This window comes from Myxocyprinus asiaticus, chromosome 46 (genome assembly GCF_019703515.2).
Source record: "Myxocyprinus asiaticus isolate MX2 ecotype Aquarium Trade chromosome 46, UBuf_Myxa_2, whole genome shotgun sequence".
NCBI lineage: Eukaryota > Metazoa > Chordata > Actinopteri > Cypriniformes > Catostomidae > Myxocyprinus > Myxocyprinus asiaticus.
The window spans coordinates 21,532,458-21,557,407 of record NC_059389.1 but is presented as its reverse complement, the minus strand read 5'-3'; the positions used below and the strand labels follow the sequence as shown (position 1 = coordinate 21,557,407).

At 35.7% G+C, this 24,950-nt stretch overlaps 2 protein-coding genes across 6 annotated transcripts in view; both read right to left on the bottom strand.

Moving 5' to 3' along the window:
• Nucleotides 1-6,704, bottom strand: part of LOC127435740 (long-chain fatty acid transport protein 2-like) — a 10,446-nt gene extending 3,742 nt beyond the window's left edge. The window contains exons 1-6 of the mRNA XM_051689384.1: nucleotides 6,110-6,704; nucleotides 4,228-4,437; nucleotides 2,988-3,146; nucleotides 2,386-2,510; nucleotides 234-428; nucleotides 41-131 (exon numbers count right to left, since the gene is read on the bottom strand). Coding sequence (XP_051545344.1) covers nucleotides 41-131; nucleotides 234-428; nucleotides 2,386-2,510; nucleotides 2,988-3,146; nucleotides 4,228-4,437; nucleotides 6,110-6,584 — 1,255 coding nt within the window. The 5' untranslated portion in view covers nucleotides 6,585-6,704. The remainder of the gene's footprint in view (nucleotides 1-40; nucleotides 132-233; nucleotides 429-2,385; nucleotides 2,511-2,987; nucleotides 3,147-4,227; nucleotides 4,438-6,109) is intronic.
• LOC127435741 (long-chain fatty acid transport protein 2-like) lies at nucleotides 4,296-24,950 on the bottom strand. 5 transcript variants are annotated; one of them, XR_007896285.1, is made up of 12 exons: nucleotides 24,390-24,950; nucleotides 21,234-21,443; nucleotides 20,423-20,581; nucleotides 19,350-19,474; nucleotides 18,687-18,881; nucleotides 13,607-13,697; nucleotides 12,906-13,104; nucleotides 12,602-12,699; nucleotides 12,364-12,494; nucleotides 8,917-9,096; nucleotides 8,481-8,592; nucleotides 6,873-7,357 (listed from the first exon to the last, which is right to left on the bottom strand). XR_007896285.1 is itself a non-coding variant. In XM_051689388.1 (11 exons), the coding sequence occupies exons 1-10, from the start codon at nucleotides 24,853-24,855 to the stop codon at nucleotides 8,920-8,922; spliced, it is 1,851 nt and encodes a 616-aa protein (XP_051545348.1). In that variant the 5' UTR covers nucleotides 24,856-24,950; the 3' UTR covers nucleotides 4,296-4,437; nucleotides 8,917-8,919. The 5 variants fall into 5 exon arrangements, 4 of the variants coding, with proteins under 4 accessions (XP_051545348.1, XP_051545349.1, XP_051545347.1 ...); XM_051689388.1 differs by lacking the exons at nucleotides 6,873-7,357; nucleotides 8,481-8,592 and adding an exon at nucleotides 4,296-4,437; XM_051689389.1 differs by lacking the exons at nucleotides 6,873-7,357; nucleotides 8,481-8,592 and adding an exon at nucleotides 6,733-6,808.

The following is a 24,950-nucleotide window of genomic DNA, read 5'->3' as shown; positions in this document are numbered from 1 at the left end:
AAACTGCTCATTACCGTATTGTTGGAAAACAGGGACTTACCTTTGCCAGCTGGGATACACAAGCCCTCAGAATTCCTCACAGGCTCTTCTTTCTCAATGTCAAACTTGATCAGTGCAAAAGGGAAAAATATCTGTGGAATGCAATTAGAATTTAGCTGACTTTGCACACAAATCGAGTAAGCATGCCCTTTCCAATGCTACCAAACTACATATTGTCTTAGGTTCATTTTTACCTTGGTGAGAATATTGACACGACCAACCACTCCGACTTTACCGGTGTAATTGATGAAACCAACATTTCCCTCAGTGGCAGCATAAAGTTCCCGGACATGAATTTCCCCAAAGCGGTTCAGGAATTCTTTCCAGATGTCCGCACGTACGCCATTCCCAATGGCGATCTTCACTTTGTGGTCTCGATCATTGTCTTTCTACAAAGAGGAAATGTCACGGAGTAGAAAGAGCGTCCTAGTTTTAAGTGATTTTATCTTTGGACTGTCCCAATGCTTTTTAATACAGAAATATAGGACACACTAGCTCTGTTTCAAAACCTAGTGAGCTGCCTTGCTGTCTACTACCTGTTAAGGCAAAATTCTAACTAGGGAAACACTGATATAAATGTTATATGTTTGGTTAATAAAAACCCCTTTTAAATTCTGTAATATAGAGGTAAAATGGACAATGGATAATGCCATCCAAACCGCTAGAGGGCGCCGTTTGCTCACACAGCGCTGAATGCAGGAACACAGTCTTTTAAGGTTTAGTAATCACACAAGGTCATATTGCGATTTCAATCTGAATTCAATCAATCATGCAGCACTAATAGATATTATACCAATATCTCGGAAGTCAAAGTCTGCTGGTTTCAAAGTGTTTTGGATGGTTTCCCTCATCATGTAGCCTATAGGTAAGTGCCGCTTTCACAACTGTTACGTCCGTTTGTCAAGTTTTCCACATTAACACAAAAATGAGAAAGAATACAAATGGAATATTACTTGTTCTTAGGAGTGCCAACCCTTCTAAATATTGTGGATATTATTATTTCTGAATTCTGCATTTTAAATTCACAGTTTTTACAAAGTGTGTTACTAATTAATTATAAATAAATAGGGATGCACCGATGTGAACATTTTTGGCCGATACCAATTTTAACCAAAAAATATATATCCAGATGCTTATACCGATATTTTACCATTTACCTTATTTTGTCATCAGTTCACTGTTTTACTAAGGAATGCTTAAAAAAATTATAAAGAGGTACAAAAGCTTTTTTACTGTTCTAACAATAAATCATTTCCAATGCACCAGAAGTCTAAGTCTGCTGTTTTGGTTGGTTTCGTGTAGCCTATAGGTAAGTGCCACTTTCACACGGGTCACGTTCGTTTTTACTGCATTAACGTGAGAACGAGAAAGAATAAAAATGTAATATTGCATGTTCTTTTGAGTATTTAGTGCCAACCCTTCTACATAAAGTGGCTATTATTATTTCTTTATTAGTTTTTACAAAGTGTGTTACTAATAATATATAAACCATCGGTTTCTCATATCAGCGTTTTCATGCTTATAACCGATATGCTGATGGTTTTAGTTTGGTCAATAATTGGCCGATAAATATCGGCGGTCGATACATCAGAGCATCCCTATAAATAAACCATCGGTTTTTCATATCAGTGTTTTCATGCTTATAACCGATATGCCGATGGTTTTATTTTGGTCAAATAGTTGGCCGATAAATATCGGCAGCCGATACATCAATCCCTAATTCTATCTTGAACAAGTAACCCCAAAAGTGATTGATTTGGACTGCTCTACATAGGCAGCAACTCCACGTCACAATTAACGCTCCTTACGTGAAGCAAACAAGAGACTCGACTCACAAATTGATTCCAATGATGTTTGACGATAGCATGTGGCTAAGCTAATGACTTGATAAGCTAATAAGCAGTGCACATTGCATGACTAGAGCTGCACAATTATTAGAATAATTAAGTTTACAATTACAGCTACCACAATCAACTAATAGTGAAAAATGTCAATTACAGGATTCCATTTAGTAGGACTAAGATCCATACAATGCGTCCAAATGTTCTATATACGTGCTCTATTGCAGCACATGTATAACCTGCATTTTTTTTTGGGCTCATCACAATGCTTTCTGAGATGAAACAAGGGATCTTATAAGCGAGCATAATTTTGCTTCCTACCTTTTAGAACAAACAGCCTTTGCATCAGGAGTGTGCCTGTGAAACCTACGATGCTGTCTGGGTAGGTAACTCAATAGGTTTTCGAACAGAGATAATGACTGTTTAAGCTTCAAAAACAAATTAAAAACGAGAATACTTCTACTATTATAGCATATGACTATCATTGCCAGGAGAGTGCGTTTACCTTTGGCGTATTGCAAAGGTATCGCATTGTTTCTCCGATGTACTGCATCACAGTTATGTTGTACTTTCTGCAGTCATCCCAGAACTGAGTGGCCGAAAACTTTCTTCGCAGAACAATGGTGTTACCTAGTACACAAATTTGTTGAGGTGTTAAAGGAATAGTTCCGCTAAAATGGAAATCTCTCATCGTTTACTCACCCTCATGCCATCTAAATATTGTAGGACTTTTTTTTTCTGTGGACCACAATGATTTTTGTAAGAATTTATTAGGTGATTTTGTCCAGTGTAAAAAAACTTTCAAGCGCCAAAAAGGACATAAAGGCAAAAGTAATCCATACGACTTGAGTGGTTTAATCCAAGTATTTTGAAGCAAAAAGATCACTGGGTGAGAAACAGACCAAAGTTTACGTCCTTATTCACTAACATTGTATTGACAAAACACCTCAGACATTCTTCAAAAAATCTTCATTTGTGTTCCGCAGATAAAGAGAGTGATCATTTTGGGTGAAATTGTCTTTTTTTTTTTTTTTTTTTTTTTTATGCCATAAGCATAGTGTAAAACTCTGAACTGGACAAACACTCAACTGTATAACACAATTATACCTCTTTCAATGGATCCAATAAGTCCGATGAGAAATCCAGCACTGTGATAAAGTGGCAGATTGATGTAGAATATATCTTCAGATGTCACCCCAGTAACACCCTGGATGAAGGACGCAGCCCAAACCCTCTCGTGGGTCACATATGCTGCCTTTGGAAGACCTTCAAAGAACAAAATACCAATTTAGAGATTTACAATATATCAGTCACTATATTGTTATCGGTCGATTTATCATCAGTATAAAGCAGAATCACTTTCTTTTTTTTTGCTGAACACAAATGAAGATTTTTAGAAGAACATTTCAGCTCTGTAGGTGCATACAATGCAAGTGAATGGTGGCCAGAACTTTGAAGCTCCAAGACGCACATAAAGGCAGCATAAAATCCATACAACTCCAATGGTGAAATCTATCAGTACTGAAGCGATATGACAGGTGTGGGAGAGAAATCAGTATTTAAGACTTCTTTTAATATAAATTTTCCTCCCTGCCCCATAGGTGGCAATATGCATGAAGAATGTGAATTGCCAAAAACAAAAGAGGAAGAATGTGAAAGTGGAGATTTATAGTAAAAAAGGACTTAAATATTGATCTGTTTCTCACCCACATCTATCATATCGCTTCTGAAGATGCTGCCTTTATGTGCTCTTTGGAGCTTCAACATTTTGGTCACCATTCACTTGCATTGTATGGACCTACAAAGCTTAAATATTCTTCTAAAAATCTTTGTGTTCAGCAGAAGAAAATCATACACTTCTGGGATGGCCTGAGGATGAGTAAATGATGAGAGAAATTTCATTTTTGGGTGAACTATTCCTTTAATAAAATTGGACTGATTTGTATTGATTCTATGTCACAGCAATAGTAACTGAAATCTCCTTTTATATCTTGTGCTTTGTTTGAACTCATGGTGTAAAGGTTTGTAATTGTGAAAAAATGATCTATTGACCACAACATTTAATTGGCCGATATATATAACCATGCCTACTTGGTTAATTAACAGAAGTGTTAGTTCACCCTTGTGTCATTTTACAAAATCTACCAACAGCACTGCAAATGAATAATAAACATGTTCCATTTTCAAATTCAGTTTTTGAACTGTATTATCGGCATTATATTGGTCTATGTGATCTTTAGATATCAGTATCGCCCATTGAAAAACTCATAATGGCCGACCACTAGACTGAGCCTTTACCATGGAGAGAAATATGACATTACTCTCTGTATGTGGCCTTATCAGATACCTGTTGTTCCAGAGGTGTAGATATACAGTGCTGTACTCCTGATATGAACGTTGGACCTAAGAGATGGGGACAGCGGTTTATCTGAAGCCTCTGCAATCTTCTGAGAGGTACTCTTAATGCCGTCTGTACTGCACTCATCCGACAGAAGGTAGACAGTTATACCCTTCTCTTTCAGTGCAGGCAAGATCTCCTCGACAGCATCACGAAGCTCTACAAGAAAAAAACGTCGTTACAAAACCCTACAGTAAACTGTACTGATTTGTGATTATGACACTCCAATAAGTGCTGTCACACATGAAGCCTTTGTGTAATTTATCAGCACTGTTTCTATTTAGAGGTGTTGTGATTCTTGACATATGGGGGACTAAATCATTACTGACCAATATTATCTTTTTTTTTTTTTTTTTTTTAAATGATCGGTACTGATAATTGGAATCAATGATAATACAGACAGTATTCTGATCTGACTGAAAAAAATCTCTAATACTTAAAAGAACAACATACTACTACAATGGATTTTGGACATGTACAATGACATTACTACGTTTTTTTTGTTTTGTTTAGTTTTTTTGGAAATGTACCATGGGATTATCTGATATACCTTGAAGCACCATGTAAATACACTGAAAAAAACTTTAAATTGGGATTACTTAAGAAAATAATAAACTAGGAGACAATTTCCACACATTAATTACTAGTACATTTAACAGATCAAATTTTCAAGTTAAGACCTAAACACTTGACAATCAACAGATTAAAAAACGGGTCATTTTGTTTTGTAGAAAATGAACTTCAGACTTCACAAAACAAGAAGTTACACAACTTGACAAAATCAACAATAAAATGGTGTAAATCAACTTGCAAATAAAAGTTCATTAATTATTCAAGCATGCTAGGAACACCAGCTTTGAAAAGTTAAGTAAAATGTACTAATTTAATTTACCTGTGAAATTTACTCAAATTAGCAAATAAATATGACAAGGGTTTCTACTTTAGGATTGATACATGATGACGCATTGTAAAGATAATAAACAATCATAAATCATGTTTACTTGTAGGTTAGAACATTAATTTATACATGATTGAATTGAGTACAAATGTAGAATTTACTTGATATTTTCAAGTTCACGCTTAAACTTACTTATTCAATGTAGATAGTACTTAATCTTTTCTGCTTTATATATTTGACTACAAAATATTTTTTCAGCACCATGGTACCATGATATATAGGCAGTTAACACAAAATATGTCCATGTACTTAAAAAAATATATCTAAAAAATAAGGAACGTGTATATTTTACACCGTGTATTTAATATTATCAATATTTTTTCCTTTTTTTAGTCACTAATGGTCCTGTTGTGTTAAATGGATTGTTAAAAGTACACATTTCATGTACTCTCTAAATTAATATAGTCATAAAAGCAGCATTCCCAATAATAATAATAATAGAAATTGCTAAATGATTTTGTTTTTAATAGTTGGAGATGGACTATAGCAAGGATGTCACACACAGCGGGTCATGTCAACTTCCCAAAAGTATGTAAAGTTTACCATATACAAAACTATCATGGTATTACACTGTCCTTATATATATATATATATATAGAAATGGGTCCCATTAGCCACCCATAAAACTGCAAACCCCCAATGGACACTTGCATGGAAAGAAAACTTTATCCAAGTGTTTGCACATCTGAATGCACAGCATTGAGCAAACAACACTATTTATAAGCAGTAAAAAAAAAACTATTTTTCCAAAAGAAAGTGGCTCCTTTTCCTATGCACAGCATGTTCTGGAATTCTTCTAGGCCTTGCAACATGACTTGACATTCCACATCCACGTATAGTAACTCTACTATGACAAGTGCATTACAATCTCACCAGCAGCTGCGATGAGCACGTTTGCACCACAACAGGAGAAGCAGTGAAGGAGTGATTTGGATCGGATATTGAAGTTCAGGAGTGCTGCGGGACAGCCCAGCTTAGCCAGGCCGAGCCAGGTCCACACGAAACAGGGTTCATTCCCGAGGAAAAGCGCAACTGTATCCCCTTCTTTGAGCGCGGCCACCGTGCGCAGCGCATTCGCCACTTTATTACTCTCTCTGTCCACATCCGCATAAGAATAAGTCTTATCTTCGAAATGAATAAAGATTTTTTGCGGGTGTTTCTTTACCGCATCCAAAAAACAGTCCACAACACTATAGAATGGGGTTTTCCTTTTGTATTTATTGAGTCTGATCCCGAATCCGAGAGCTTTATATATGTAAACGAAGTCGTGGAAAAAATACGGAAAGAAAGTTTTGAGCAGCGCGGGCAAAAGAGCCAAACCTGCCAGAACAGTAAACCAGATATACATGTTTGCAGGAGTCTGTGCACAACACAAGGATTTACAAGATTAACTAAAAGACATAGCATGACACTACTTCCAGAGTATTAAAATGCACGGGCCACATACTCTGGGTGCAAGTTCAGCCCATTGGGGGCTCCAGAGAGAGATTTTATCATTGTGGTCCTCCCCCGACTCAAGATCCTCAGCGGGTTGCCAGATCATCCGAGATTCACGGGACGCTGCACTCGGTGCTTTTGAAAGAGAGAATTACCACTACAGCTTACCACTTACAAAAACGAGCATTTTCCATTCATAAAGCAGTTTAAAAGAGAAATGCTTTGTTGTGCTTTAATGTGTCATTTCAAGCAGTACCGCTAAATAATTACATATTAAGTAGTTCATTATAATATACAATAGGAAACTATTATGCGCATTGGTATGACAATTCTTTTAAGCCCAAATTTTCTTTAGTGGCAACTAGGGCATGTTTTGAGCATTTAGGGGCTCACTTACTGCACTTCAATATTGTAAGTTCCCCAAATATTGATATTATTACAATATTTATACACAACGTTATAGACAGGCTTTTTAATAACTAAAATTGAATGCAAAAAATACATAAGCATCATAGAAAAAAACAGGATATACACATGGGTCATATACAGTATATAAATTGTCTGAGATGATGCAATTTAGAAATACTTACTGTTTTGTTATAAACACGTGTTAAGTTCGTAGAAATGTAATATTTGTGTCTGCGTTGGCTTCATAAATATTTGGAAAAACATTTATAGCATTTTCTAAAAAAAAAAAAAATCCATCAAATAAAGATATTAAAATACTTTAACTCTCAAACATAATCTTTAATTTACTGGGGGGAAAACTTTTCAAAATATTTTTCAAGATATATGTTTTTACAAATATATAATTCAAATTAATATATACCCCCAAAACTTCATATTTAGTCATGAGTGTTTTAAGGGCCTCTCTGTTTTTAATGAGACTTTTATGTAGTTTTACTGTCTCCAGACTATGGAGGACGAAACCTGAAAAAAATAATAAGTAAATAAATCCATATATTTGTGCATAAATAAATAAATTAAATGTGCGAGGAGATATACAAATAATTAAATAAATACATGAATAAATGCACCCATTAGTGCAAAACGTTTAATGGGGAAATTAAAAAAATGTCAAAGGAAAATGTAAAATTGAAAGTTGATTTTTAATTCTATATTTCTTTAATCATTCATTGATTTCAGTATGTACTTTCTTATTTTTCCTCCGTGTTACATGCTAATGAGAGGATGTCAATCAAACATCAGTAGGCGGACTTTATGACACCACTGGCTGATCATTGTCAAAGTGCTTCGCATGACTATGACATTAATAAGGTCAATACCAAATTTTCACATTCAATCAATAAATAAAAGTTTAGTAAATTATCTCACTTGTACAATTCTCCAAACTATATTGCCTCGTGGAGCAATTCTGCTATTGACCTTCTCTTCACCGTGGGGAAAATGCAAACTCCCGCTGCACTTGTTATCGATAGTTTGACTGTGATGCCTGAACAGCTGTTGAAATCCTCTCATTAGCATGTTATGCGAAGGCAACATAAATATACGGAACAGCATACAGAAATAAATAAATGATTAAAGAAATATAGAATGTGGAATTAAAAATCAACTTTCAATTTTGCATTTCCATTAACAATTTGCATTTCCTCAACCATTTATTTATTTTTTATATTGTATTATTTTGCATTGATTGGTGCATTTATTTATTTATTTGTAGATCTCTTCGCACATTATTCATATATTTATTTATGCAAGGATATGCAGATTACTTCATTTATTATTTTAGCAGGTTTCGTCCTCCATAGTACAGTAAATCTGAAGTATATAAGTAAAGCTGACCTACATTGAATTTGTGGTTAATTTGGCAACCCTCATACTCCAATTCAACCTTTGAGACATGGAGTGGGTGGTTTTCAACAGCAGCCAATCATCTTACAGAAAACACTAGGTACTTACTGCAGACCACAGAGGAAAGATAATGCATCAAATTATTCGAGATTTACATTTCAGACTTACAATTAAGTACTTTTATTTTCTTATTTTTATCTTTTTAAAGAAAATAGAGAAAATTTGTGATTTCAATGTATTGTGCAATAAAAAGGGAACCATTTCTGGAAACAGTTCCCTCAGGAGTTTTTTAATACACAAAAAAAGCAATAAGCATTTTTTCCCCATCATTACTGTGTTAGCATAATTTCCTGTCTTTATAAAAATCTGATCGAAACAATGCAATCACTCACTGAACTTTTTAATAGGACATTACAAAAAGCTAAACCTACTCTTCACAATTTGAAGTGACCCTCATGTATTGACTGGTATATCTCATGTGTCAGAGGTCTGTAGCTTTTCACTGTGTCATCTAAGATAAACAGCGGGTCATTGATTACTGCAGGGTTGAAGCCTTCCTCTACCAGCCTCACTTTGAGCTGTTTGAAGGTGCAAGTAACAGCCAAACAGTTCTGCAATGAGAAGTAGTTTGAGAAAAAGGAAACATTTAGGATTACAATCATGTAACAGGGTTCACACGATGTGCAAGGAGGAGGCAGGAACCGGCAGAACAGTCAGCGTAACTTTAATAACATAAATTAACTTACACACACACACACAGACAGACAGACAGACACACAGACAGACAGACACACAGACACACACACATTGGTGTGGCTATCCTTATGAGGACTCTCCCTAGACATAATGATTTTTATACTATACGAACTATAGATTTTATCCCCAACCCCAAAACCTAACCTTCACAAAAACCTTCTGCATTTTTACATTTTTTCTTTTTCTCCCCAGTTTGGAATGCCCAATTCCCAATGTGCTCTAAGTCCTCGTGGTGGTGTAGTGACTCGCCTCAATCCGGGTGGCGGAGGACGAATCTCAGTTGCCTCTGCGTCTGAGACCGTCAATCCACAGATTTTATCACGTGGCTTGTTGAGCTCGCTACCGCAGAGATGTAGCGCGTGTGGAGGCCCACGCTATTCTCCATGGCATCCACGCACAACTCACCACACGCCCCACCAAGAGCGAACCACTTTATAGTGACCACAAGGAGGTTACCCCATGTGACTCTACCCTCCCTAGCAACCAGGCCAATTTGGTTGCTTAAGAGACCTGGCTGGAGTCACTCAGCACACCCTGGATTTGAACTCATGACTCCAGGGGTGGTAGTCAGCATCAATACTTGCTGAGCTACCCAGACCTCTGCATTTTTACATTTTCAAAAAAACATAGTTTAGTATGTTTTTAAGTGATTTTAATTATGGGGACACTAGAAATGTTCTCATAAACCACAATTTATAGCATAATACCCTTGTAATTACCAGTTTGTAACCTAAAACAATTTCCTCGTAAACGACCCAAACCCGCCCACACACACACACACACTCACAGCGGCGGCGTATCTCTCTCTCTCGGTCTGGCGCTTACGGCTCTTCTTTATCCCCCTACCGGCTGATTAGGACTATTCAGCGCCGGGCGTGCATCCTCACGGCCCGCCCCTGCCCTCCTCCTCATCACAAATCAATATAAGCCTTCAAATTAAACATTATACTGTATACAGGCTAATTATTGCAACTGTGGAAAGATATACAGTACTAGTAAAAACTTATTATTATAATTTTTTTTTATTTCACATTTTATAATAATAGTAAAGTCATTAAAACTATGGAATAACATAAATGGAACTATGGGAATTATGTTGTGACTAAACAAAATCCAAAATAAATCAAAACTGTGTAATATTTTAGCATCTTCAAAGTAGTCACCCTTTGCCTAGAATTTGCAGACATGTACTCTTGACATTTTCTCAACCAACTTCTTGAGGTATCACCCTGGGATGCTTTTTAAACAATATTGAAGGAGTTCCCATCTATGTTGGGCACTTATTAGCTGCTTTTCTTTATTATTCGGTCCAAGTCATCAATTTCAAAAACTTTTTAGTTTTATAATGAAATAAATTAATATGGTGGCACAATTATATTTTTGTCTACAAAACTAATTTCAAACATTTAAGCATACACTTTCAGATCAAAAGATTTTTAAGATCATGAGAAACATTTCAGTCAAGTGTTTCAAAACTTTTGACCGGTAGTGTATAAGTACTTGTGCACATTTTGTGCGGAAGTACGAGTTGTTTTTGCGGCTTAGTTTCAATAAATGGTCTTTTTGATTGACTACAGTTGAAGTCAGAAGTTTACATACACTTTAGCCAAATACATTTAAACTCAGTTTTTCACAATTCCTGACATTTAATCGTAGAAAACGTTCCCTGTCTTAGGTCAGTTAGGATCACTACTTTATTTTAAGAATGTGAAATGTCAGAATAATAGTAGAGAGAATGATTTATTTATTTTTTGGGCAGTCTTCCACAAGCTTCTCACAATAAGTTGCTGGAATTTTGGCCCATTCCTCCAGACAGAACTGGTTAGGTTTTGTAGGTCTCCTTGCTCGCACATGCATTTCAGTTCTGCCCACAAATTTTCTATCAGACTGAGGTCAGGGCTTTGTGATAGCCACTCCAAAACCTTGACTTTGTTGTCCTTAAGCCATTTTGCCACAACTTTAGAGGTATGCTTGGGGTCATTGTCCATTTGGAAGATTCATCTGCGACTGAGCTTTAACTTCATGGCTGATATCTTGAGATGTTGCTTCAATATATCCACATAATATTCCTTCCTCATGATGCCATCTATTTTGTGAAGTGCACTAGTCTCTCCTGCAGCAAAGCACCCCCACAACATGATGCTGACACCCCCATGCTTCATGGATGGTATGGTGATCTTCGGCTTGTTATTATGTCCAAAATGTTCAATTTTTGCTTCATTAGACCAGAGGACATTTCTCCAAAAAGTAAGATCTTTGTCCCCATGTGCACTTGCAAACTGTAGTCTGGCTTTTTTATGGTGATTTTGGAGCAATGGCTTTTTCCTTACTGAGCAGCCTTTCAGGTTATGTCGATATAGGACTCGTTTGTCTACCTGTTTCCTCCAGCATCTTCACAAGGTCCTTTGCTGTTGGTCTGGGATTGATTTGCACTTTTCGCACCAAACTACGTTTATCTCTAAGAGACAGAATGCGTCTCCTTCCTGAACAGTATGAGGGCTGCGTGGTCCCATGGTGTTTATACTTGCGTACTATTGTTTGTACAGATGAACGTGATACCTTCAGGCGTCTGGTAATTGCTAATTGCTGACTTGTGGAGGTCTACGATTGTTTTTCTGAGGTCTTGGCTGATTTCTTTTGATTTTCCCATGATGTCAAGCAAAGAGGCACTGAGTTTGAAGGTAGGTCTTAAAATACATCCACAGGTTTGACTCCAATTAGCCTATCAGAAGCTAATTGCCTAAAGGCATATCATATATCATATTCTGAAATTTTCCAAGCTGCCTAAAGGCACAGTTAACTTAGTATATGTACACTTCTGACCCACTGGACTTGTGATATAGTCAATTAAAAGTGAAAATATCTGTCTATAAAAAATTGTTGGAAAAATTACTTGTGCAAAAAGTAGATGTCCTAAACGACTTGCCAAAACTATAGTTTGCTAATATGAAATCTGTGGAGTGGTTAAAAAATGAGTTTTAATGACTTCAACCTAAGTGTATGTAAACTTTTGACTTCAACTGTATATGATTTCATAAGACAATGAAATCCCATCTCAAAATAAAACATTATTTTTCATTACATGACCCCTTTAAGACATGTATAAGGCATTATGATGTTACCTGAATCCTTATGAAACGTGGTCTTGCGTAAGAGGGAAGGTAAGTGGTCACATGACTAAATATACCATCGCAATCAAACTGTTGTCCTTCCTTTAATACGATGACAGCCATTCCTATCCTACCCTCATGCCCTTCAGAGTCCAATAAAAAAAAGTGTGAGTAGTGTAGATTAAAAGGAATATTGGTTAGTGGTATGACTGTCAATGGGATGCTTTAAAGGAGTAAAGAAGCATTTAACCTGGAACTGTAACACCATACACGTTCGCTTCATCGATACTCGTTGACATTGTCATCATGTCCGACACCTCATTTGTAGACACATTCTCCCCTTTCCACCTGAGAGAAAGAAAATCAAGCTTTAATTTAATAGGACAGATAATTTTATTCCATTAACTGAAATATGAGAAAAGTTTTGTGCTATTTAAATTTACGGACCTACGGAAAAGGATGACATCCTCAATACATGTTGCCCCCAACTTCCTTTTTCAATCCCAAAAATATCAACACAAGACGCGTTGCCTTTATATATTGTACACATTTACCTAAAATTGTCGCCCACCCGATCCTGGAAGTAGATGAAGTTTTCCTGGTCAACCCTGAACAGATCACCAGAGTTGAAGTAAACATCACCCTTCTCAAACACATTGTACAGTTTCTTCTTTTGTGTCTGTTTTGGATCCCTGGCATATCCATAAAAAGGAGACCTCTGAGTAATCTTTGATACCAGGAGACCTGTCTCACCTGTATTACAGTAAAATACAATAAAATGACATACAATACTTCATACAGGTACAGTAATGGCATATTCTTTAAAGTAGAATGCTAACAATTTAGGTTTATTAATCATATATATATATATATATATATATATATATATATATATATATATATATATATTATTATTATTATTATTATTATTATTATTATTTTATCTTATTAATGGGCTTTTTATGCCAATATCTGACAAGACAGTCGGGATAGACAGGAAAATAGTAGGAGAGAAAAGGGGGAATGGGATCAGGAAATGTTGCAGGCCAGACTCGAACCTTCAACTGTGTGGGAGCACAGAGGCTCCCATATCTAACATGCTCCTTTGGCTCAACTGGTAGATTTCCAGGGAGCATACAGTCATAAAATTTTTATTTTCAATGCACTGTGAGTTGCTTTGGATAAAAGCGACTTCCCAATATAAATGTGCATGTGTTTTATTAAGAATGACATTAAAATAAGCAATCTGACTTGCCTTTAGCAACTTCTTGACAAAATCCATCTGCATTCCTAACAGGCATCTCTTGCTCCTGGTCAAACTTGATAAAGGCATATGGGTTCAATTTCTGAAACAACATTACTGTGTTCAGGCAAATTCAAAAAAGATTTTGTATCATCTATCAAAAAAAAAAGGCAACTCGATGAATTGTGAAATGGATATTTTGTCTCTGAAAAGGAGTATAGAACACAAAGTAGGGTTTTGAAAGTAACATCTCATTCATTTTCTCCACAGAGAAAATTTTAAGCAATAACAGACAACATGTAGTCCAAAATACATAACCAGATTACAAAAGGGTATTTAATTGCAAGTGTATTCAGATTACAGTTACTTTTATGGATTACATTATATATTGATTACATCTGTGTTGGACTCAGGAAATAAAAATAGCCATTATTTGGTTTGATTTCATGTTTACTAATGTTTAATGAAAGTGTGTAAATGGTGTGAACTGGTACTCGTGCAAAACCACATACTTCGCTATATGCAACACATAATTTACATACATTTTAATCTCAGTTTAAAATGACTGATTTCAGTTCAGGAGATTCTGGGCTGTCATTAAAGGGTTAAATGTTCGACAAAACAACATGGCGCAGATCACAGCGGAGGTTGTCTTTAGGAGAAATGCCAACAAAACTACATCTGGTAAGAAACCTAATTAAGTTTTTACACTGAAACCTGTTTGAGTCAAAAGATTAGAGTCTCTAGTTTCATCCAATATGCCTTTTTTAAAATCTGAGCAATTTATCCCGAAATGCCATGCTGCTAAACACAATGTACACTAATGTGTACTTAAGCACAGTTTTTTTTTTTTTCATAGAAATCCTATATTCACTGTGCATTATCAGAATTAGCTATATTGCCAAGTATGCTTACACACACACACACACAAGGAATTTGCCATGGTGACAGAAGCTTTCAGTGCAAGAGAATGCAATGTATATACATACAAACATATACATATAAACATATATACATATAGTGACATTAAAAAAATATAGCAGATAAAAGAGAAATATACAATAGCGCAATAATGTTAGTTAGAATATTTTATATACAGATATACAGTTATGTGCAGGTGATGTGATGTAATGTATTGAAGACATAGGATATGTTAAAGAATATAAATGAAATATGGAATAATATGAAATAAGTAGGAATGGATGGATTGAATATTGCACATGGTTGTACTGACCAAAGGATATAATCCTTAAGAGATATTCACCATTCACAGAAGTCACTGTTACTGTGGAAGCTGTACTCACAGCAAACAAACTCAGCAGTGACACCCCACTTCCATGAAGCACTGTGAATGAACTTATATGATAACATTTTCGTGAAACCACACATGCAATCGTGCTTTCATAAGAAGCTGCTTTTACTGGTGGCTATGAGCAGCGCTGTGGTTATAAAAATTTGTTTAGCATAAGTGCTTGTTAGGTGTTGTTTAGCATAATGATTTTGACGGATATGTAACATGCTGTTAATACACATCCTCACAAGTAGTGGCAGACCAATATGGGGTTTTTAAATGGCTGATGCCGATATCCAGAGAGCAGGGTGGCCAATGGGCTGATACAATGCCGATATATCACACAATTTAATATAGTAAATAACAAACATAAAATTGCTAAATATATATATATATATATATATATATATATATATATATATATATATATATATATATATATATATATATATATACACTGTCAGCCAAAAGTTTGGAATAATGTTCAGATTTTGCTCTTATGGAAAGATATTGGTACTTTTATTCACCAAAGTTGCATTCAACTGATCACAATGTATAGTCGGGACATTAATAACATGAAAAATTACTATTACAATTTGAAAAAAATGTTCAGAACTTCTTAAACTACTTCAAAGAGTTCTCATCCAAAAATCCTCCACGTGCAGCAATGACAGCTTTGCAGATCCTTGACATTCTAGCTGTCAGTTTGTCCAGATACTCAGGTGACATTTCACCCCACACTTCCTGTAGCACTTGCCATAGATGTGGCTGTCTTGTCGGGCACTTCTCACGCACCTTACAGTCTAGCTGATCCCACAAAAGCTCAATGGGGTTAAGATCCATAACACTCTTTTCCAATTATCTGTTGTCCAATGTCTGTGTTTCTTTGCCCACTCTAAACTTTTCTTTTTGATTTTCTGTTTCAAAAGTGGCTTTTTCTTTGCAATTCTTCCCATAAGGCCTGCACCCCTGAGACTTCTCTTTACTGTTGTACATGAAACTGGTGTTGAGCGGGTAGAATTCAATGAAGCTGTCAGCTGAGGACATGTGAGGCGTCTATTTCTCAAACTAGAGACTCTGATGTGCTTATCCTCTTGTTTAGTTTTACATCTGGTCTTCTACATCTCTTTCTGTCCTTGTTAGAGCCAGTTGTCCTTTGTCTTTGTAGACTGTAGTGTACACCTTTGTAAGAAATCTTCAGTTTTTTGGCAATTTCAAACATTTTATAGCCTTCATTCCTCAAACAATGATTGACTGATGAGTTTCTAAAGAAAGTTGTTTCTTTGTTGCCATTTTTGACCTAATATTGACCTTAAGACATGCCAGTCTATTGCATACTGTGACAACTCAAAAACAAACACAAAGACAATGTTAAGCTTCATTTAACGAATCAAATAGCTTTCAGCTGTGTTTGATATAATGGCAAGTGATTTTCTAGTACAAATTAACAATTTATCATGATTACTCAAGGATAAGGTGTTGGAGTGATGGCTGCTGGAAATGGGGCCTGTCTAGATTTGATCAAAAATGACTTTTTTCAAATAGTGATGGTGCTGTTTTTTACATCAGTAATGTCCTGACTATAATTTGTGATCAGTTGAATGCCACTTTGGTGAAGTACCAATTTCCTTCCGAAACAGCAAAATCTGTACATTATTCCAAACTTTTGGCTGCCAGTGTATATAAACTCATATTTAGCACTATATTTACTCAATGTCACACAAAACTAAAAAATAACATTGTATTTTAAATGGTAGATAGCAGTTTCTTCTGATTTCTGTTTAGTCATCAAATTTTAGTACTTGATTTGCACATAAAAAAATTGTTAATATATTAGGAAGGAGGAAATAACAGTATACACAGTAGTCCAGCGTCCATGGATGGCATATCCATGTTAGCAATCGCATTTACTCAAAAAATAACGAATTAAACCAATTGAACATACAGTGCATAGTAAGACATTTACTTATATCAAACGTGAAGCATTTTTACCTTGGGCTGCATCCGAAAATGTAGGCAGCTGACTTGCTACCTTGCTGCCTAATCAGTTAATGGCTTAACTTACAGCTGTTTTGAATGAATGGAACTCTTAAGGAATCTGGTCTCTGAACAGTTTGAAAAGCACCTTATTTTCATCCTACCTCCGTATACAGCCTCCGGCAGCAATTTCTTGGTTTCGGACATAGCCTTGATGTTGCACTCAAGTGCTTGAGCGGATCCAGCGCGAGCAGCATTCTTCTGACAGTTTAAACAGCCTGGATCGCCTGCTTGGATCGTCACGGAGTGATTTGTGAATCAGAGGAACTTATGATCCTGAAATTTTTGATTCTGGCTGATAGAATATACACTTCAGAGGAAGATATTAGATGAGCACTTGACAGGAAGAAAACGCTGGATTTTCGTGAGGTTCGTGAATTACATCTGTTTAAACGAGATATCTGCATATTTGCAAACGGTACATAATAGAAGTTTTTGATATTTGCCTTTTATCATTAGAAAAGAAAGTTAAAGGTGACAAGGAACTGTTGAGGAGAGATTGTTAGAATACATGCTTTAGAGGAAGATTTATGAGTGCTCCACAGGATGCTGGATCTGCTGAAGTTGTGTGAGGTTACATCTGTTTAAACAAGATATGCACATACTTGCAGACAGTATATGATATTAAATTTGATTAATATTTGCCTTTTTATCATTAGACAAGACAGTTAAAGTTACAGGGAACTGTTGAGGAGAGAGAGGGAGAATGAAACAGGCGTGCACTTTAACATTTTGAGCTCAGACGCGTCTGCCGCTCTGATATGCGGAACGTTTAAATGATCCTGTGTCGCACATCTGTGTAGTAACACGATGGCACATAACAACAAAACAAACCGTGACTGGTCGTTTACATGTCTCAGTCGCTTCACATGCAAGGAGGCGATTATCGGCGCCCTCAAGAAACAAATCAGCAAAACGGGAAAATTTATCGGCCAATGCCGATAATTAAAAGTCAGAATTTTGGCCGATTTATCGTCCTCTGCGATATGTCAGTCCACCACTACTTACAAGTATAACACTTCTAAAGAGAAAGGTTGCATATAGAGGTAATAAATTAAAAACACCACCTTACCGCTTAAATACATATTAGTTCACATAAATTAGTAAAGTTCAGGCATGAAACATGACATGGCGCAAGCTGAGTTTCATTGAACTTGTTATCTTTTAGGCAATTGGCTCGCTCACATGTGAGATGTTAAGCCAATCGGCTTGCATGGTGCAAGCTAATGGGTCCTTTGACATGTAATCGGGTAACCAATCAACTCGTGTACGCTCTCTTTGTCTAACATTTAAATGGCTCAGTTTAACAGATAAGCCGGTTTCACTGCAGCATGTTGCGAGAGATTTTTCTCTGAAATCTTCCACCCTGAATGTCGTTTTTGATTTGATTAACTCATTTGCAATGTTTCATCCCATGAGTAGTTCATTCCCTCATAAAAGACATAGTTCTAGACATAGAAAAGGGATTCAGTCATTTTCATTTTTGGGTGCACTATCCTTTTTAGTACACAGTCTTGGTTTGGTTTAGTGCATAGAACTCTTTTTTTTTAATGCTCATGTTAATAGAGAAAATAAATGGGGAAAAAATGTCCAGAACCTATGCCACTTAAATAGTGGTTTTTTTTATTTTTTATTTTATTTTATTTTTTTTCTTACTTGAGTCCTAGAATGACTGTTCAGTATACTTGAATCTTGTATTTTGGCCTAAACACTATTAAACACTATCTGACCAGCTAAATAATGTTTTTATTAAAAAAGGCTTACCTTATGAAAAGTGTTCATTCTCCCAACAGCCCCAATTTTGCCAGCGAAGTTCATGAAGCTCATGTTTCCCTCAGTTGCACCGTAGAATTCTTTGATATCAATTTGACCGAATCTGCTTATAAATGTCCTCCAAACATCTGCCCTGAGCCCATTCCCAAAGGCGATTCTAACGTTGTGTACTTGGTCACTAAAACGCTTGGAAGAAGCGAGAAAAGACATGAGAACAGCAAACAGAGATGACCACATAGCACTGCAGATGGGGGTAATCTTCGATACCAGAAGACCTGTTTCAACTGTATTATTGTGAAATACAATACTTCATACAGGTACAATAATAATATATTCTTCAAAGTAGAATGCTAACAATTCAGGTTTATTAATCTTATTTATGTATTTTTATATTATTTATGGGCTTTTTATTCCAATATTGACAAGACAGTTGAGATAGACAGGAAAATAGTGGAAGAGAAAAGGGGGATCAGAAAATGCTGCAGAGTGGAGTAATGTGCCATTAGCTAACTTTATAGGTACTGTTTATTTTTTATTTTATTTTACTTTATTTTTTTTGCTACTGCACGTAATAAATGACTAAAAGAAGAATTATCTTTAGTCAAGTGTGCTGTTTGGCTTCTACATTTCAGACACTTTGAAATGCTGAGATACCTTTGGTGTGTTGCAGAGGTAGCGCATTGTCTCTCCAATGTACTGAATCACTGTTACATTGTATTTCCTGCAGTCATTCCAGAACTGAGAGGCAGAGAACTTTCTCCTCAAGACCACAGTGGCTCCTAAATACGAATGAAATATCATTAAAACAAAATCAATAGTCAGCTAAATCAAAGCACAAAAAAACCAACACAAAACCAAACAAAAAAAACACCACCACACACAAGAATCCAACACAAAACCAAATCAAACAAAGACCAAACCAAACGAAAGCAAAAAAAGCCAAACACCACACACACACACACACACACACACACAAGAATCCAACACAAAACCAAATCAAACAAAGACCAACCAAGAAAAAAAAGGAAACAAAGCAAAAAGAAAGAAAACAACACACAAAAACACAACACAAAACCAAATCAAACAAAGACCAAACAACACACACACACACAAAACCAACACAAAACCAGATCAAAGACCAACCTATTCCAAAACAAAGAAAACAAAGCAAAACAAAAAACAACACACACACAAAATCCCCCAACACAAAACCGAATCAAACAAAACCAAAGAAAAACAAAACAACAAAGCAAAACAAAGCAAAAACAAAAACATAAAATTAAATCAAACAAAGACCAAACCAAACAAAAACAAAGAAAAGAAAGTAAAACAAAACAAAACAACAAAACGAATAAAAAATAGTAAACTAAACAAAAATACCTATAAATACACACACATACAACTACCGCAAAACAACTACCCAAACGTGCTCATATACATATAAATGTCATTTATTTCTTACGACATCCAGGTGCTTTTGTGACTAAATATTTTTAAACCCATAGTGAGGTTTTTGTCTGGATTACAAACAAAAAACACACAAACACACACACAAAAAATATCAAACAATACAAATCATTTTTAAGTGCATTTGTGTCAAAAATATTGGAAAATTGGTTCTTAGATTGGTTATGCATTCTTTCTTTTTTTTTTTTTTTTTTTACTCATGATGGCGTTTTGTTTGCATAACCAATACAAAACACAAAGAAACTCCATTAATCACATACCTCGTTCAATGGAACCTAAAAATCCAAGGCAAAAGCCAGCACTGTGATACAAGGGAAGGTTCACATAAAACAAATCATCAGAGGTCACTCCACACAGGAACTGGTAGAAGGACATGGCCCACAACTTTTGATGATTGATCAGTGCTGCCTTTGGAAGACCTGCAGGGGACATGGGACGTTAAAAAACAATGGTCCAACTGATTCAAGAATTACAAATTTGTAATGTATTGAAGATGCCTTCTTAGCCTGACAAAGTTGGGGAAACTGCAATATTTCATATTTCCCTGCAACCTTGATTGTTGAAATGTGAAATAATACGCTCTTAGTTTGTTCAGTTCAATAAATGATCTTTATGTAAACTTTTCTCTGAAAAAACTGTTTATAAAATTGTTTTATTGCTTCACAACATTTTTAAAAAAATGTTTCTCCCCAATTTGGAATGCCCAATTCCCAATGCGCTCTAAGTCCTTGTGGTGGCGTAGTGACTCGCCTCAATCCGGGTGGCGGAGGACGAATCTCAGTTGCCTCTGCGTCTCCCCTCGACCATGAGGAGGTTACCCCAACATGAGTCTACCATCCCTAGCAACAGGGCCAATTTGGTTGCTTAGGAGACCTGGCTGGAGTCACTCAGCACATACTGCTTCACAACATTGAACTTTTCTGCATATTAAAATCTATCCTGGCTGGTTTACAGATATCCTTGTGTAAATAGGAATAATATACTACACAATAATTACCAAAAGATTCAGCTTACCCCTTGACATTGCACATTTATGTCACAGAGTTCTCTTTTTATTCAAGACAGTATTACCTGTTGTGCCTGATGTATAGATGTACACCGCAGGGCTGCTGAAGGTAACATTGGCTCTCAGATCTGCAGGAATGGACTCATCTGAAGCCTGCCTGATCTTGTCGGTTAGACTTTGCATTCCCTCAGTGTTAACATTATCAGTCAGTATATAAACCAAGACCCCCTGCTCTCTCAGCGCAGGCACTACCTCCTCAACAGCATCCTGTAATTCTAAATAAAATTATTAGAAAATGATTGTATCAGATGTCAATCAAAACCATGATGCTTTGATCATGGTATTGCCATCAAAGATTTGGACAGAAGAATTATACAGCAGTTTATCATTCTAGTAAAGTCATCAAACTATGAAATAACACAAGTTGAAATTTAAGAATTATGTAGTGACCATGAATAAAATGTGAATGAAAAAAACGATAGTTTGTTACACCCTTAAGGTTTGCGAAATCACTGGTCTGATTTTAATAGCAGCTAGATAAAAGTTTATAAAGACTTTCATGAATAAATCATTGACACACATTATATAATGTGTAACAAAACCGTAGATTATGTGCATTCAAATAAAATCACCAAAAATATATCAATTAGTTTTAGAATCTAATGCATTAGCTAATTAATGCTTGAAATTAGTCGTGTAGAGAAATAAAATTAACAAACAATAAAATTTTAACCCTTCTACAGTCTTCTGTCATTTTTGACCGATTGTCTTTATTTATTTATTTTTTTATTATTTTATAAAAACGGTTTCCTTCATCGGAGTGGTACAATGCACACACCAAAAAATCTGAATTGATTCTATGAATCTAGGTGTTAATGTTACACCTTTCGTGTTCCTGGTCACAGCAAAAAAAAATATAAAAATACAATCTATTATGAAAACAAAATTTCATGTAAAGTTATACATGGGGCTTTCTTGGGCCTTGCTGACAGCGCAATGACAAAATAAAATGTTTGACCGATTTGACTTCTGTTTTTGTAATAAAAATGGTTTCCTTCATCTAAATGAAACGCTCGGTGACTTTTTCTACACTTGCCATCTCAACACACAAAAAAAATGCTAACTAGATTCTACGAGTCTGTGTGATTTTCAAAACTTTATTATTTAAAGTACAACTTTATTAACAACAAGACTTTCTTCACTGTTTATTACTGTTTTTTATAAATAATTTGTTTATTGCTATTCATTATCTTCACATTTTTATACTTAATTTACTTCACTAACTGAATTTGAATTGAATTTTCATGTTTTCAAAAGAAATAGTTTGTAACAAAATTCTTACTCTAAAGACGGTTGCACTAGTACACGGCACAGGTATCAAACACGGGGCACGTCGATGTGGTTCAGGTTGCAGACAGTACACACAAAAGTTACCAAGGTTTTTCCCTTGTTCAAAAATGAAGAACGCTAAATAATCGATGTCCTTTGATAATGATTTGGCTTGAATTTAATGGAAAATAGAGTTGCGCTCCATGGTGCGGCAGAAATTTGAGCAGCCTTCGAAGTCTTAGCTGGTGGCGCCAGTGTGCGTACCTTCATTGAAAACAGTTGTTTCGAATTTTATAATGTGCCATGTGCGACCCACTTAAGTCTTCTCTTTGTAACACCATGGTCAGGTTTGACTGCAAACATAAAAAAATGCTACTCTTTGACAAATAATAGTCAGTCTTTAATCATATCTAAATATATATCCAAATTCATAACTTAATATCTAAAACCCTTTCACAGGTACAATTAAACTGGTGTGATCATGCTATGCTGGGCTCAGACAGGTACGATCAAACTGGTGTGATCTGCATTCGTGCTGCTGTTTACCAGCAAGAGGGACTGAAGCGATTGTCATAATGAACCAGCTGCTCAAATAGTCTTTTCAACATTACAATATCTTTATTTTTGTTACAAACATTCAAACAATTACTAAATAAAAGTTTAAAGCCGTTACCGTTGGAGCGCACTGTTTTGATGCAGCGATGCGGCCAAGTTTTTTGACGTCAAAAAAAGAATAAACAAACTAGTCAGTCCACTATCCGTCCGTCACTCGTTCTAACCACTTCCAGAGCTGGGAAAGTGGAAGGGCTATGTTTTTAGGACCTTCTATGCTTCTATGACGAACTCGGATTCCCATGCTGCATTGCATGTAAACAATATGGCGGCACGCATAGCCGGCAAGCGCATTCGCGATCAAATCTTATCTATCATAATCAATCATTGTAAACATCTAAAAACCATATTATACGTTTGATAATATATAATCTGACCTTCAGTGCACCTGCTGCGATATAAACTGCCCTCCAGTGCAACTGCTGTAAGGTAAGATTTTTTTAAAATTACAGTGCGCATTAAAGAACTCACGCTGGGGGGTCCGTCAGTACAGGAGACACTCACATGCGAAAAGGTAAACTTTGTTACAACATTGGTCTACAGATGTGTGGATCGCTGCAGCCATCTACTGGTTATAATTGTCATTTCATGTAAAAAAAAAAAAAAAAAAAAAAACATTCCAGCAGATAGCAGCAGATGCTCCAAATGCATGACACATTTTGATATTTTCTTATTTTTTCAGTTTAATTAAGTGCATGTTTTTTATTAAGTGAAAGTAATATAAAATGTGTTTATTTTATATGAAAATAAATGGTGTAATTTTGTAATTTAGTGGAAAATTTGGTCTAAATACCCTAAAATTCCAAAATAATTTATTATGTTTAGTGTTGTTACTTTAGTGAAGTTAGTTTTATTACATTAAAAAATAAAAATAATAATAAATACATGATTACTGTATCCGGTCAAATTTGGGGATACTAAAAGTGTCTGCCTGTAATGAAGACTTGTGACTTGGTTGGAAAATTGTAGTAATAATAAGTAGATGTGTCCAAACTTTTGACAGATAGTGTATAAGCGATCATAAAATGTGTATTGTTATAGTAATAATTAAGAAAAAAATAACAAACTGTATTGTTATAATGATCTATGCTATGCTATATGATTATATCTGTTCCAATTATTTTAACAAACATCATATAATGTTTGGAACAGATAATGTTATTAAAACAAGTCATTTTGTTGTCAGCTGACAGATTTGATCAGGTCAAGGACGCATCAAACACTAGTGCACGGTTTAAACACTGCTCAAATACAACTTTGAACTTAAAAAGTCACAGTACCTGCAGCAGCAATCAACACACCGGCCCCACTGCAGGAGAAACAGTGCAGCAGTGATTTAGATCTGATGTTGTAATTGAGAAAAGCAGCAGAACATCCAATCTTGGCCAAAGCCAACCATATCCACAAGAACATGGGCTCATTCCCCATGAGAAGCGCAACTGTATCTCCTTCATGAAGATTTGCGTGCTTTAACAAAGTCATCGCGATTTTATTACTCCGTTTATCCGAATCCAGATATGTATATGTGTCATCCTGAAAGCGAATAAACGCTTTGTTTGGGTTCTTCTTAACGGAATCCAGAAAACGATCCACTAAGGTATAGTATGGTTTGGATGTTTTGCGTTTTGACAGGCGATATCCGACTGAGAAAAGTCTGAACACGAATAGGGCTTCTTTGATGAAGTAGGGATAACGATATCGCAACGCATATAAAAGTAAAACAGCGCTTAAAGTAAACCAAAACATGGTACAACGTGATCCGATCCTTTCCGCTATGCCAACTATTTTCTTTGGACGCAAAATGTGATAAAATCATTTAATTATGGGCGTTGAAAAGGCGG